The sequence below is a fragment of the Akebia trifoliata genome, chromosome 12, assembly GCF_017979445.1.
Source record: "Akebia trifoliata isolate Shusen 1 chromosome 12, ASM1797944v1, whole genome shotgun sequence".
NCBI lineage: Eukaryota > Viridiplantae > Streptophyta > Magnoliopsida > Ranunculales > Lardizabalaceae > Akebia > Akebia trifoliata.
Window position 1 is genome coordinate 22109059 of NC_141386.1, and position 14236 is coordinate 22123294.

The 14236-nt window shown below is 33.5% G+C and overlaps 1 protein-coding gene and 1 long non-coding RNA gene across 7 annotated transcripts; both read left to right on the plus strand.

The window, feature by feature from the left end:
* The first annotated feature begins 4297 nt into the window (after positions 1 to 4297).
* LOC147389072 (uncharacterized) lies at positions 4298 to 10965 on the plus strand. 3 transcript variants are annotated; one of them, XR_015170912.1, is made up of 5 exons: positions 4298 to 4697; positions 4827 to 5009; positions 10253 to 10443; positions 10550 to 10846; positions 10949 to 10965. It is a non-coding gene; the product is annotated as an uncharacterized LOC147389072 (long non-coding RNA). The 3 variants fall into 3 exon arrangements; XR_015170914.1 differs by lacking the exons at positions 10253 to 10443; positions 10550 to 10846; positions 10949 to 10965 and adding an exon at positions 10105 to 10156 and having other exon boundaries at positions 4309 to 4697; XR_015170913.1 differs by lacking the exons at positions 10253 to 10443; positions 10550 to 10846; positions 10949 to 10965 and adding an exon at positions 8792 to 8865 and having other exon boundaries at positions 4309 to 4697.
* A 26-nt stretch (positions 10966 to 10991) lies between these two features.
* On the plus strand, positions 10992 to 13728 carry LOC147389073 (disease resistance protein RPS2-like). Of its 4 annotated transcripts, none has more exons than XM_086417494.1 (5): positions 10992 to 11085; positions 11323 to 11410; positions 11500 to 13199; positions 13299 to 13376; positions 13446 to 13645. In XM_086417494.1, exons 3-5 carry the CDS (start codon positions 12006 to 12008, stop codon positions 13548 to 13550), a joined length of 1377 nt encoding a protein of 458 aa, XP_086273620.1. In that variant the 5' UTR covers positions 10992 to 11085; positions 11323 to 11410; positions 11500 to 12005; the 3' UTR covers positions 13551 to 13645. The 4 variants fall into 4 exon arrangements, 3 of the variants coding, with proteins under 3 accessions (XP_086273620.1, XP_086273621.1, XP_086273623.1); XM_086417495.1 differs by having other exon boundaries at positions 11052 to 11085; positions 11312 to 11410; XR_015170384.1 differs by lacking the exons at positions 10992 to 11085; positions 11323 to 11410 and adding an exon at positions 13682 to 13728 and having other exon boundaries at positions 11943 to 13199; positions 13457 to 13553.
* Positions 13729 to 14236: the final 508 nt, after the last annotated feature.

Genomic DNA, 14236 nt, shown 5'->3' on the forward strand with positions numbered 1-14236 from the left:
TAGCTTGCTTCCAAGATAGAATAAACAAAAAAAAAACCTGATGGAGAATCTTCAAGAGAGCTTTAATGGCAGTTTTGAGGATTCTTAAAGAGAGTATGACTCAGATCTGAAGATCGGAATATGATCACTTTTGATGTTTCCGTCAACAAAATGAATCAATCGATGCAACTAAACAAATGATTAAGAGAGAGAGAGGGGGGATGAAGTACGGAGACGTTATTTTCTCCTTTATTTTGCTATTTTTTCGTCCTCTTATTTCTCATTGGAGAAGAAGATAGAAATAGGAAAAAAAACGTTTTCACTATTGTCACCCCACGAAAAAAAAAATTTATTTTTTTTCGAATTATTATTTTTTTTCTTGGAATTATCTCCTCATCACGAACAACATTAAAAAAGGAAATTTATTTATTTCTTACCACATCACTCACAAATAATTTATTTGAGAAGAAGATGAAAAATAAAAAATCGTTTTCTACTAACGGCACACCAGGCACAAAAATATATTTTTTTATTTTTTATTTTTTGTAATTTTTTTTCTTGAAATTCTTTCCTCATCATGAACAACATTAAAAAAATTAATTATTTTTGTTTCTTAGCGCATCACTCACAAATAATTTACTTTTACAACTCACCTCTTATGCCTACTAACACGCTAAAAAAATTCTTCCAAATTTTTTTAAAAAAAAATCCATAACTCTCATCCCAACCACCATCATTCTGTTCTCAATTAATATGTCAATTTGAATCTTTCATTATTTAGGGTCACCAAAAAGTAACCCTCAATTGGATAAAATATATATATATAATATCCAAAATTTAAAAAAATGATCTACAATCAAGACATAAAAAAATATAAATAAATAAATAAAATAATAAAATAAATCGAACTAAATAATAATAAAAAAAATTAGATTTATTTGGCAATGCATCAATATTTGGGATTTTTTTTCAAGTTTGATCCTCAAAATATTCCTCAGGGGAGTCGCCATTGAAAGCGTTTTCGATCCACGGGATGTGCGAATCTGCTTTTGATTTTTGAGGTTTGGGAGTCGCTACTTAGTTATTATGGTCTAGGAACCAAATATTGACTCTAACAAATAAAGCACTAATTTACAAAAAGAATAGGTCTGGGGATCACGTTACGGAATTGGAAGGTGTTAGGCACCAACCCCGCTCGACAAACGCCGGTCTCTACTATTTTTCAAAAAAGATTATATTGCTAAAAGACGTAAAATAAATAAATAAATAAAATAAAAAAGTAAAAAAATACACCTAGATGATCGCAACGATTTCTTCCCTCAGTACTAACGGGGTGCGTCCTGGTACGAGTTTCCTTACTTTTCCTCTGTTACTGGATCTACTTCAAATCTCTAAGTTGAGTTCTTAGATCTGAGTATTTTAATTTTTTTTTGAAAGGATTTCTAGATGTTTTTGAAAGATTTCTAGGTGTTTTTTGAATAAAAGCTGGGGTTTGGATGATAGGTAGGGAGTTAGGACTTCAAAATTAGGATTTGGAGAAAGTTAGGGGGACTTTTTGACCTACTTTTCCAAGGGTTTTCTTTGACCTGCGAGATTGGGTTGTGGAAACTCCTATTTATAGATTTTTTAAAAGAATTAGGGTTTGACTAAGTCTCCTTTTATATAAGGGGAATTAGGATTTTGACTTAAGTCTTATTTGATTGACTAGGTTTCTTTAGATTAGGATTTTAATTAGGGTTTTGACTTAAGTCTTATGAGATTGACTTGGTCTTTGAAATTAGGTTTTTTAATCTTGCTTATAATGAAAAACATATTTTCAAGTTTTGTGGAGAACCTCCTAATTATATCTTTAATTATTTGGACCTATAGATGGAAGAGTCTTTTAATAAATATCAAGGGGGCTCCACTTAATATAAGTGAGCAACCATTAACAATTTTACCTGAGGCTTAATTGATTAATTTTCTTGGTTCCGATTTTTAAATTTTAATTAAGATTTCACTTTACGTTCATTAATGTTTTAATTATTAATTTCAAAATTTTAAATTATTAAAATCGAAAAATTACTATTTTACCCCCAAAGAGGACTTTTGTGTTGAGAAGTCGTTTTTTGATGTTTTGAAATGTTTCGGAATCGATTTTTTGTAAGGAATTCAATGAGATTATTGGTTTGTGTCACTTATGAATTTTTTGACGTGAAATGATTGTCAACCCTTATGAGGGGTATTTTTGTAATTTTATCAAATTTGGTGAAAATTGACGGAATGATTTATTTAGTTTCACTTTGTTGTTTTATGTGCTCGAAAGGATTTTCCTAAGCGTAATGTGGGCTCTAAGAATGTTTTGATGTTAGGGGTATTTTGATAATTTAGGTCATTTTTTAGTGATTTTTATCGCAAAGTTTCTTTTTGTCTGAAAAATGATGATTTTTACGCTTTGGATCATATTTTCCTAACGTAGCGTGGTTTCTAGAGTTTTATTTGCTTAATATACCTAATCTGAATTTCTAAAACATATCTAATAATAGATGTAACATTGGAATAATCATCCATCATTGAGAATCGTCGCGATCAGGTTGACGAGTTGATTAATCAGGCGAATGGAAAAATGGGGTGTCTACACCAATACAGAGTTCAACAAACTTATAATTCAAAACTAGTGATTTTATTGCTTCCTTTTTTGTACAAGGTAAATTTGAGATTGCAACAAGAAAGTTAAAAGAATACCAAGTCGTGCACATTCTGCATCAAAGGCAAGGAACCCAATAGAGCGCAAAAGGAATGTCAAAGATAATAAGAAAAACATAAACCTTATAGTAACAATAAATAAAAAGCTATAAAAGACAATTTTACTTGCAGTGACAATAAATAACTGAAGTGTTTGAACATAATTTTAATTAGAACAAGCTCTTTAGTTTGTATAGCAACACATGATAAGGAATTAAATCTGTAAAGGAAACTCATTCCCTACAATTCAACCTTTTTTTAATAAATAATGGGTAACGCTTAACCAAGAAAAGTTTCAAAAACCAGTACCATTTATGATGGAATGTGATCATGAATATTGTCAGTATTGTTCGATTTGGTATTTGCAATGGGAAGCTCTAATGCCTTTTCAATATCCTTTGTGGGTTGCTTGTCAGAGGGAACCCAACAAATCATTCTCGCATCTTTTTACAGAGTTTATCAATAATTGCAGACAGATTGATGAATTGCATCCTTAGATCCAAACATCTAAAAATCAGAAGAACAATTAATTAACTTAATAGAAACCTGGTTTGTTCCCTTTAGCATATCTTAGATTCTAAACCATTGATGGGGGGCTATTTGAGAACCCAACCTCTGTGGAATTCAAGCAACCAATTCAGCATCCATAACTTAATCGAAAGGTAATAAATGATGAAATTTCAACTTATATGTATTTTTCATCACAAACTAAGTTCTGAAATTTCACAAATAAGTAACACAAGACATGCAACTAATAACCGGTCAAATACATACAAACATTAACTTAAGAAATCCTCAACTATATTTTCAAACATTTATTTAGAAAACCAAACAACAAAAATATTTCTTTAACTCAAGAAATTTAAAATTTGGCTGATTAGCAATATTGCTTTGGCATGGTTCTAAAATCTAGTAAAAGCACCACCATATAAAAACCAAGGCACAGAAGTAACTTAAGGAAAAATGAATCAAATCATAAAAAAAAAATTATACTTTAAGGTAAATGGAACTATTGCAATCATCAATCCCTTTTCATAGGCCTGGTCCAATACAATGATAACACGTCAGAAGTGGGAAAATTATTAACACATTATAGAAAACTACTCCTAAATTTAACAAGGAGACATTTTTTTCATAAACATCAACCTATTTTGGAAATAATATCAATGTTGGACAATTGGGTTAGGCTGATTTTGGAATGTGGAAGCTTGGAGAATCTAAGCAATGTTACCATCATTTGCAGGGGTAGTTACATATGATATGCAAGCATGACTCGATGTGCTTATCTAAGTTTCTTGCCAATGGAAACAAAAGCTTGTTAGCCGAGGCATGGATGATAAGGGTTCTGCAATTGTGGCTGAAAATGGTGCAAGTATTCAAGGGTTCTCGTGCCTGAAATTTTTTGTTGGTTGTTATATGAATTTGAATCCATAGTCTGTAATATTCTTTGCATCATTTTACAAGTGCATTATCTGAATACATAATTCAAAAGCTACACTAGTTGAGAGAATGTTTCACAATGTGATCAAAGAGATAGCTAATTAAGATATGATTGAAAAATAGGTAAACTTGGCACTACAAAAAAAATGTAAAATTAGAACACAAGGGTAAAACGGAATTAAGCCGTTTTTATTAAAAAACGGTATTAAACCGTTTTATTTTTAAAAACCGTTTTATCCGACCCATATTAGTTTATTTAGATCGAACGAAAGTCCGATCCATCTCTCTCAGCCGTCTCTCTCACACTCTCTCTCGTCTCTCTGATCTCAGTGGATCTCTCATCTCTCTCGATCGTCTGTTGATCTCGCCTCTCTCAATCGATCGTCTGTTGATCTCGTCTCTCTCTCAATAGATCATCTCTCTGATCTCAGTCTCAATCGATCGTCTCTCTGATCTCAGTCTCAATCGATCGTCTCTCTATTTCAACTTTCAAGCGAAGACGCCATGAGAGGACCTCCGAAAGGCTCTATCGCTCACAAGAAGCTTAATCCAGCGTAAGATCTGCTTCCTGTTCTTCTAATGTTTGGATTTTTCTGATTTTTCTTCTCTCTCTTTCGTTTCTATTTCATGTTCTTCGTTTTTTAATTTTCTGATTTTAATCGATATTGTCTCTCTGATTTCAGTCGCTCTCTCTCACTCGATCGTCTCTCTCGATCTCAGTCGCTCTCCCTCGATCTCATCACTCTCTTGCTCAGTCGCTAGCTCGGTCCTCTCTCTCGCTCAGTCGCTCGATTGATCTCAGTCGTTCTCGCTCGATCTCATCTCTCTCTTGCTCAGTCGCTCGCTCAATCGATCTCTCGGGCGAGGTACTATCTCTAATATCTCTTTACTTTATATAGATTATATTAGGGATTTGGATTGAAGATTTTGGTTTTTAGATGTGATTAAACATAGTTTTGTTTGTTATATTATCTCACAGTTCTGATTTACATTGGAATTTCAACATAATTATTTATCTGATATTCTTTGTATTCTGGATGAATGACAGATTTTTATTTTTATTTTTTTTGCTTTAAGTAATCTATTCTTAATCTCAGACTTCCATTTAGTTAACCATCATGGTCCAACATCACATACCCAATAAATTAATTTTTTCTTTAAAATTGTGTTAGACATCAATCACCCCTTTGGGCCTAAACTTGTCTTGAAACCTTAATTTCATTAGGAGATTCCATTAGGACGGTTTTTGGATAAGACCGGAGCAAAAACTAATTACTTATGAAGTAGACAAGCATATTGTGCACAAATTGGTTTAATTAGATCGTTTTAGCCGTTCAAATGTGAAACAGAGACAACTAAAGCATACCTCCAATTTATTTTAATTTTATTATATAGCTTGGATGTTGATGATGATTTTGATAGTTTGAAATGAATGGCACCAGTGGACCAACCCTTTAGCCTTTGAATGTGTCTAAATGTGTTAGGATTTGGTGTGTTTTGTTGGGCATGGTTTTAAAAATCCTTTGAAATCGAGATGATTCGTTTAAGTCATTTATGTATCATTCACGAACAAGACCAATATATCCCATTTTCATCATCTTCTACTGTTTTTTTTTTTTTTTCTAAGATATTTGTAAGGTATATTATTAGTTTATTTTTATTTTTTTGTTTTGCAGATCTACACAATTTACCTTCATTTTGTTAGAGATAATCCAAATTATCTCAATATTATTCATGAAAGATTCAAGACACTTTTCCAAAATTTGATTAGGAGATTTCATTAGATTCCATCTTAGATGGATATAATAGGGACTCACAACCCCAAATATCTAGTAGGTAATTTATATTTGTCTGGAGTACCTCGACTTAATTTCAATTTCTTTCAGACTGTGAACAACATTTCAATGCTATAAATGTTGGGTTTGTTATATGCTTGAATCTTGATATTTGTAAGTACTTGTAGTATTCTTGTGGAGGAATTGCATTTATTTATAAAGTATATCTTTTTTAAGTCATAGGTGAATCTTATTCACACTGATATATTATCTCAACTTTGTAGAATAATGATATCAAGTAGCAAAGCATGGATGACTAAACCTAGGACAAGTGCAGAGTACTTTGATGGGGTTCAATCATTTTTGGATTTTGTTATAAAAATTCTGGTGGAGATACATTATTTTCATGTCCATGTACGAAATGTCGTAATAGAAAGGGAAAAATCTCTATTGAAATGATTTCGGAGCATTTGATCATAAATGGTATTGATCAAACATATATTGTATGGTTTGTTCATGGAGAACATGAATCATTAAATGAAGAACAACCATCAACAACAAATTCTGTAAATGACTCTCTTGATCAACATAACGATAACTATCCAAGAATGGGTGAACTCGTTAATGATGCATTTGAAAAAATAGGTGGAAATGCTGATGTTGTTATGGAAGATATGGGAAAAAATGAAGATGAGTGTGGATTATGTTCAGTAGAATCTCATGAAGACCATGAAGTAAGACGATACAAGACTTTATGTGACAATGCAAGACAACCATTGTACCCTTCATGTCCAAAGGAATTAACAAAGTTGTCAGTTATTGTTGAGTTATACAACTTAAAGGTACGACATGGTTGGTCAGATAATAGTTTTAATGAACTACTTGAATTGATTAAGAAAATTTTACCGGATGGAAACACATTACCAGATAAATCTTATCAAGCGAAGAAAATGATCAAAGACTTGGGAATGGATTATGAGCAGATACATGCGTATCCAAATGATTGTATCCTTTATTTGAAAGATAATGAATATAGAAATAATTGTCCAATCTGTCATGTGTCTAGATGGAAATCAGATTATTTGGCACAGAGAAAAGGTAAATGAATCCCTGCGAAGGTGTTAAGATACTTTCCTCTCACACCAAGACTAAAGAGGCTTTACAGGTTAGTAATAATCAAGTTTCAACATATTTTTAATATCTCACTAAATAATAGATATTTATGATACGTAACTATGAATCGTAAAATTTTATTTTGTAGTGTACCATGGATAGCTGAGCAAATGACCTGGCATGCTAGATCGAAAGAATCTACTGGTGTAATGCGGCATCCCGTTGATTCATCAAGTTGGAGGGCAATAGATGTCACATGGCCACATTTTGCCAAGGAAGCACGCAATGTGCGTTTAGGGCTTGCAACTGATGGCTTTAATCCTTTTGGTCATCTTAGTAGTGCTTATAGTTGTTGGCCTGTGATTATAGTACCCTATAATCTTCCTCCTTTTTTGTGCATGAAAAGAGAATTCTCAATGTTGACCTTATTAATACCAGGGCCGAAAGGACCAAGTAAGAATATTGATGTCTATTTAGAACCTTTGATTGTAGAGTTGAATGAGTTGTGGGCTAATGGGGTGTCAACATATGATTCTCAATCTAAGACAACCTTCAATTTGAAAGCTATCTTGATGTGGGCAATTCATGACTTTCCTGCATATGGGAGTTTATCAGGTTGTGTAACACATGGTTTATATGCATACCCTGTTTGTGCTGAGGGAACTTTTGCTGAACGTCTTAAAAGTAGTAAGAAGTACTCTTATCAGGGTCATCGTAGATTCCTTCCTACTAATCATGTATTCAGGACCCAAAAGGCACCTTTCAATAATAAAGTAGAGGATAGCAGATGTCCTGAACGGTTGAGTGGTGCAGAAGTTGAGAAGAAAGTAATTGGTATTAAGATGAAAATCGGTAAATCAAAAAGGAAAAAACGAAAAAGTTATGACGATGAGACAAAAGATTTGACAGCATGGTATAGAAGATCAAAGCTATTCGATTTGCCATATTGGAAGGTAATTTCCTTAAATTATAAATTAATGATCATTTATATTTATGTTGATGAATTAGAACTTAATATTACATCATAAATATTTTTTACAGGAATTTAATGTTCGTCATAACCTAGATGTCATGCACATTGAGAAGAATGTTATTGACCATCTTTTATCGACAATTCTTGAAGTCAAAGAAAAAACGAAGGACGACAGAAGTGCACGTGATGATCTAAAAGTGATGAACATAAGAAAAAACTTGTGGATGAAAGAAATAGATGGAAAAATAGTTAAACCCAAGGCTCCCTTTACTCTAAGCCGCAAGGAGAAAGAGTTGTTATGCCATACTTTACATGATTTGAAGGTCCCTATAGGGTATAGTTCCAGATTGAAGCATCATGTGAACCTAGAGAATCTTGAAATAAAGGGACTCAAGTCGCATGACTATCATGTAATTATGCAACAATTATTTCCTGTGTTGATACAACATGCATTTTCGAAGCATAAGATACTGCATACCGCTATTCGACGGATATGTATGTTCTTCAATGTGTTATGCTCAAAGGTGATCCAAGTAAATGATATTATTGCTATCAAACACAGTCTTGTGGAAGCAATGTGTGTTTTGGAGAAGTTTTTTCCACCTTCATTTTTTGTTATCAGCATTCACCTTATGATACATCTAGCTGATGAAGCATTATCGTGCGGTCCAGTCAGATTTCGTTGGATGTATCCTTTTGAACGGTATATTTTATAATTTTATTAAAGATGTATCAATTTATGCATAAATTGAGAAGTATATTCATAATTGGACATTTTTCTGAACAGGTTAATGAAAACTTATAAAGGATACGTGAGAAATTTTGCACGCCCTGAAGGATGTATTGCTGAGCGTTATATCGTAGAAGAGTCTATTTTATATTGTATGGAATACATGCCAAATAGTGAAAAAGGAAATCATAAGTATACATGTAAAAGATTCTTAGACGAGGATGATGAATTCATCGATGAAGGACCTTTAGGAAAAGGCAAAGACATATGTCTAACTCAAGTACAATATCAACAAGTACGTAGATGGGTTCTACATTGCTATGGTAGAGTTTACGAGTGGAAAGAGTAAGTACATAAATTTTTCTTAGCATTATCAATTTGAATAATTAGATGAGCATTTAATTACAATGAAATATGTCTATTGTTAACATAGGAAATATGAAACATATCTGAAATCAATCAGTACAAAAGGCCTAAAAAAAAAGGGATCTGAGTCGAAGGATAGAGATGGAGGTTTCATTCCTTGGTTAAGGAAGGAGGTAATCACTTTAATTATTACTATTTTTTCTAAAACATAGAGTGATATATTTATTTATAATTATGATACTAATATCAAATTATTTAATCTTTTGTAGTTGGAACATATTGATGGGGAGTCAATATTGAAGCGATTAGCAGATGGACCAACTTTCAAAGCAAAAAGTTACAATAAATATCGTGTAAATGGTTTTTTATTCACTCCAAGTGAGTATGAGATCAACAAGACGACACAAAATAGTGGGGTCTCCATGAAAGCCATCACTAAATACAGAGCAAGTGCCAAAGACAAAAATTATAAGGAAGAAGAGACCACTTATTATGGAGTTGTGAGGAAGATCATTGATTTGGATTACACTGATTTTCGTCAAACTGTATTTTATTGTGATTGGGTTAGAGTAGAAGATAAGACTAACGGATGTAAAGTTGATCCTGACACAAATTTGATATTGTGTAACATGGACAAATTCAAAGGAATTGACAAAGAAGAGAATGAGCCTTTCATTCTTGCATCTCAAGCTAGTCAAGTATTCTACTCAAAAGATCAACTAAGGCCTGGATGGTCCGTTGTTCTAGCGGCCCCAAAACGATTGACGAAAGAAGTGGATGCACTTGAAGATCCTATTATATTCCACTCAATTGTTGATGAAAATGCATACATGGATGATATTGTAAATGAAAGTGATAAAAACTATGATGATGATGATTTAGACACGATTTTGTAGTTGTGTGTTGTTTGCGATATAGAAATTGAATGATAAACATCTTCTATTTTTCTAGATTTTGCATGACTAAATTTATTTTGTTTATTTATGATTTCATTATTTAAATAGATAAGAAAATTGGAAGATCAATTGTAATGGCTGGCACGAGTACTCAGAGCTCATAATTAGGTAAATTTAATTTCTCCCTTATTTTATTATATTGTCATTAAGTTGTCCAATATTAATAGTTTTATACTAACTATTTTGTATGGGTTAGGATCTGTAAGCTCATCGACAGATAATAGGATAAGAATCAGTTTCAATACAAATGGTCTACCGATTGGCGAGCATTCAGTAAAGCTTTCTACACGATGTGGAGAAATTGTTCGTACTCACATTCCTATTTCGATAGAGGATTGGCGTTTAGTGCCAGCTAGAAAGAAGGATGAGATGTGGAAATTACTACTTGTAAGTTGCAATATAATATTACAATTGAAATAATCTTAGTTAATTATTATATATATTTCTTTATGAATACTTATCTTTATTTTTATTTTTTTAATTTCTCATGTAGGGAGAGTTCATCCTTCGTCCATCCTACAAGTACCAATGCCTTAGAAGCATGTCCGAGACATTCAGAAAATACAAGGCTAAGTTGAGGACCAAGTACATCGATTGTTATAATAATATGGATGATAGATTGAAAAATTGTCCTCCAAATGTTAAGCAGGAAGATTGGGTAGCATTTGTTAATTGTACTGCTGCACCCAAAATTGTAGAAATGAGGAAGAGAAATGTGACAAATAGGAGCAATTTGAACATCTATCATACTACTGGTAGGCATGGCCATGCAAGATTAGAGGAGCGAATGGTAAGTACGTGTCATTAAATTCAATACAAATACCTTGAAATTATTTTACTTTGAGTTATACCCTTCATAATTATTAATACCTTAAAATTTATGCAAGTATAGAAACGGGAAAGAGGAGATGGTAGCAATCCCCCTTCGAGATTTACCAAACTATAAATGAAGCTAGATTACAAGAGTTGAGAAATAAACATCGACCATCAATAATTCTTTTGGATTCTGTTCCAGATTTTGAAGAACAGGTAATAGTTTTTTGAGTATAGATAATTCTTTTCCCTAATCTTGTATTATACTTATGTACCTCAAACTGTATATGCATTAAGGGTACTTACGAAAAATAGAATACAATAGATCTTACCTTCCTTGAATTCCTTATTTGCAACATATCCCTATGCTGCCTTTCTAGAAATAAGAAATTAACTGTTGTGCTGCATCTATGATCTTTCTAGCCCATTAACCTTAAGTAAGGTTTAAAGCAGGAATCGAACCTTTTGTGACAATAAATCATGAAGACATACCACAAGAACTCGAGGAGAGATATGGGTCATGGCTCAATTCTCTAGTACGGTGAGCAAACTCCGATCTCTTCTCTGCTTTATTATCTGAATTACTAATAATGTGTCAATTTGATTGGGTGTGGTTGGTGTCCCTTGTAGGGAAGATTTTGCATATTTTGCCGATATCTGTTTTAGAAACTTTGGTGATCGGGTGAAATATTGGACTACCATCAATGAGCCGAACCTCTTTGGAAGATTTGCTTACATGAACGGCCTATACCCGCCCGGTTGTTGTTCTGCATCTTTTGGTTTCCCATGGTAATTCGGAGATAGAGCCTTTGATTGCAGTCCACAACGTGATATTATCCCATGCCAAGGCTACCAACATTTATAGAAGATTATATGAGGTAATTTGAAAAATGTAACAATTTCATATAGGAATCTCTAACTCCATGTCTGTTAAATCTCATATCTGATTAAACATTAATTTCACTTTTATCTTTGAGCACAAACTAATGATGGGTTTCCCATCATTCATTTGGCACAAAATTTTATTGCAAAGAAGTTTATTTAAGATATTTTTCATGCTATGTTGCTAAAACAGTAGACTATGCCACGTTGCAAGGAACATATTTCCTAGATTGACCTTCCTAGAAGAGTTGAACATGTTTAAGAGTTTTGGAGGATGGGAGATGGAAGACGTAGATGATGGAACCGAGGCTACACTATCTGAGTTGGCTTCGTTACAATACTTGATTAGTCTACAATTATTCATAGACGATGCTGGCTGTGTGTCCAATGACATTTTCTTTCGTGGAAATTTGCAGAATTTCAATATAAATGTTGGTAACATTGACATTTCTGATTGTTATGAAATGTGGATGCACGTGAATCTCACCGGCGCATCAGGGCCAATTTCAGATTGGGTCAGGGTACTACTGAGGAGAGCATTATTTCTTGATTTATGTGATTGCACAGGCATTGAGACTATTGAAGAACTTGATTGGGGAGGATTTAACAATTTGATAGAACTTTCTATTTTAAATTGTGTCGAAATGAAGTATCTTGTGCTTATGGTGGAAGGTTATATAACATTTGCTGCTTTGGAGAGGTTGTCTCTTGATGGAATGGAAAAGTTGGAATCCTTTTACAGTGGTCCACTTTCAAGTGATTTTCTTAAAAAAGTGAAATGCCTAATTATAGGTAGGTGCCCAAAATTAGTCACTGCTTTATCAAGTGATTTGCTGAAAATTGTACTAAATCTTGAAGAATTGTCCCTACGAAGTTGTGACAACTTGAATGAGGTTTTTAACTCAGAAGAGCTTGAGGAAGAGGATTCTGCGATTCCAGCATTAAGTTGTCTCCAGTTAGACAATTTGGAGATGCTCTCAATTATATGGAAGGGGGTTGTCCCACGCGGAAGCTTCGAGGAGCTGAAAAAGGTAAACGTGTCCGATTGTCATGGATTGACATATCTTTTCTCAAAAACCATGGTAGAAAGACTTGAAAAATTAGAACATCTTTCGGTTTATTCTTGCTATGGGATGGTGGAAATAGTAAAATCAGAAGAGGGAGCAGTGGAAGAAACAATGGAAGAAGGAGAACAAGTTCTCCCTCGATTGAAGAAACTAGAACTAGATCGACTACCAAAGCTCTCTAGTTTTTATAGATCGAGCACACTTTCCGATTGGCCTTCATTGGAATATCTACATGTAGTTAAGTGTCCGAATTTGAAGAGGCTTCCTATAGGTCCGGAGAGCACTACCAACCTAAAAGTGTTTTTTGGAAGTGGAGATTGGTTTGAGGGGCTGGAATTGGAAGACCAAACCCTCAAGCCTCGCCTACAAACACTATTCGAGGTATACTCCTTTGCTCCCCCCCTTATCTTCTTAAGTAGAGTACCAAATGCAACTACTTACGCATTAATAATGCTGAAGATGGTGAACTTTCATATGCAGGTAGACTCTGATGTGAGTTCTGAACCCTCATCTTCAACATCGTCGGAGGAGTCCGTATCAAATCAAACACAATATGAGGTATACTCCTTTGCCCCCCTCTTAAGTTGAGTACCAAATGCTAATCCTTACACATTAATAATGCTGAAGTTGGTGTGCAGGTGGCCTCTGAGGAGTCTGTATCAGAACAATCATAAATATGATCTCCACTTCGTTACATGTAATGTAATGGAGTCAAGTTCTTTTTTGTTTTGACTGGTAAAGAAAACATTGGAATCTTCACATGAATATTCTTTTAATAATCTTATTATATGTTTAAAATGGAAAAAAGAAGACAAGTTTTTATATCATTATATTAATTCTATGTTTGTTGTTTAACTGTGTAGATTGAAACTAGTTTGTTCTGTTTCTTCCCTTTTTCTATGTGGTGGGTAAGCCCTTTGTTCATGATTTATTTAAGTCTATTTGGATCTATTTTAACCGTGGGAAATAGGCAAGTAGCAAAAAAAAAAAATTTAATTTTAGATATTAATTTGTAATAACTTTAGATATCGGTTTATGACCGATGTCTAAAGTCTCAGACGTTGGACATCAGTTCTATAAAATCCGATGTCTCAAATCTTTTTGGGTAACTATGTGCTGTTATATAAAGATGCAGATTAGGAAGGGTTTTAAGCCGTTCCAAATTCCGATATCTGGAACGGTTTTTAACCGTTCCAAATCATGAAATATACAACGGCTTTTAGCCGTTTAACCTCATTAACGACGCTCGATTAAAGACGGTCTGCAAGCCGTTTCATAGTGGCTTAGGAACGGTAATAAACCGTTCCTAATTGCCATATTTGTTGTAGTGTGGTAAAATGCTAAAGTAGAATTTAGGACATCTAATGGAGTATTTTGACCTAAATTTTCTGGATGATGGTTTAATGAGGGCCAAGGTG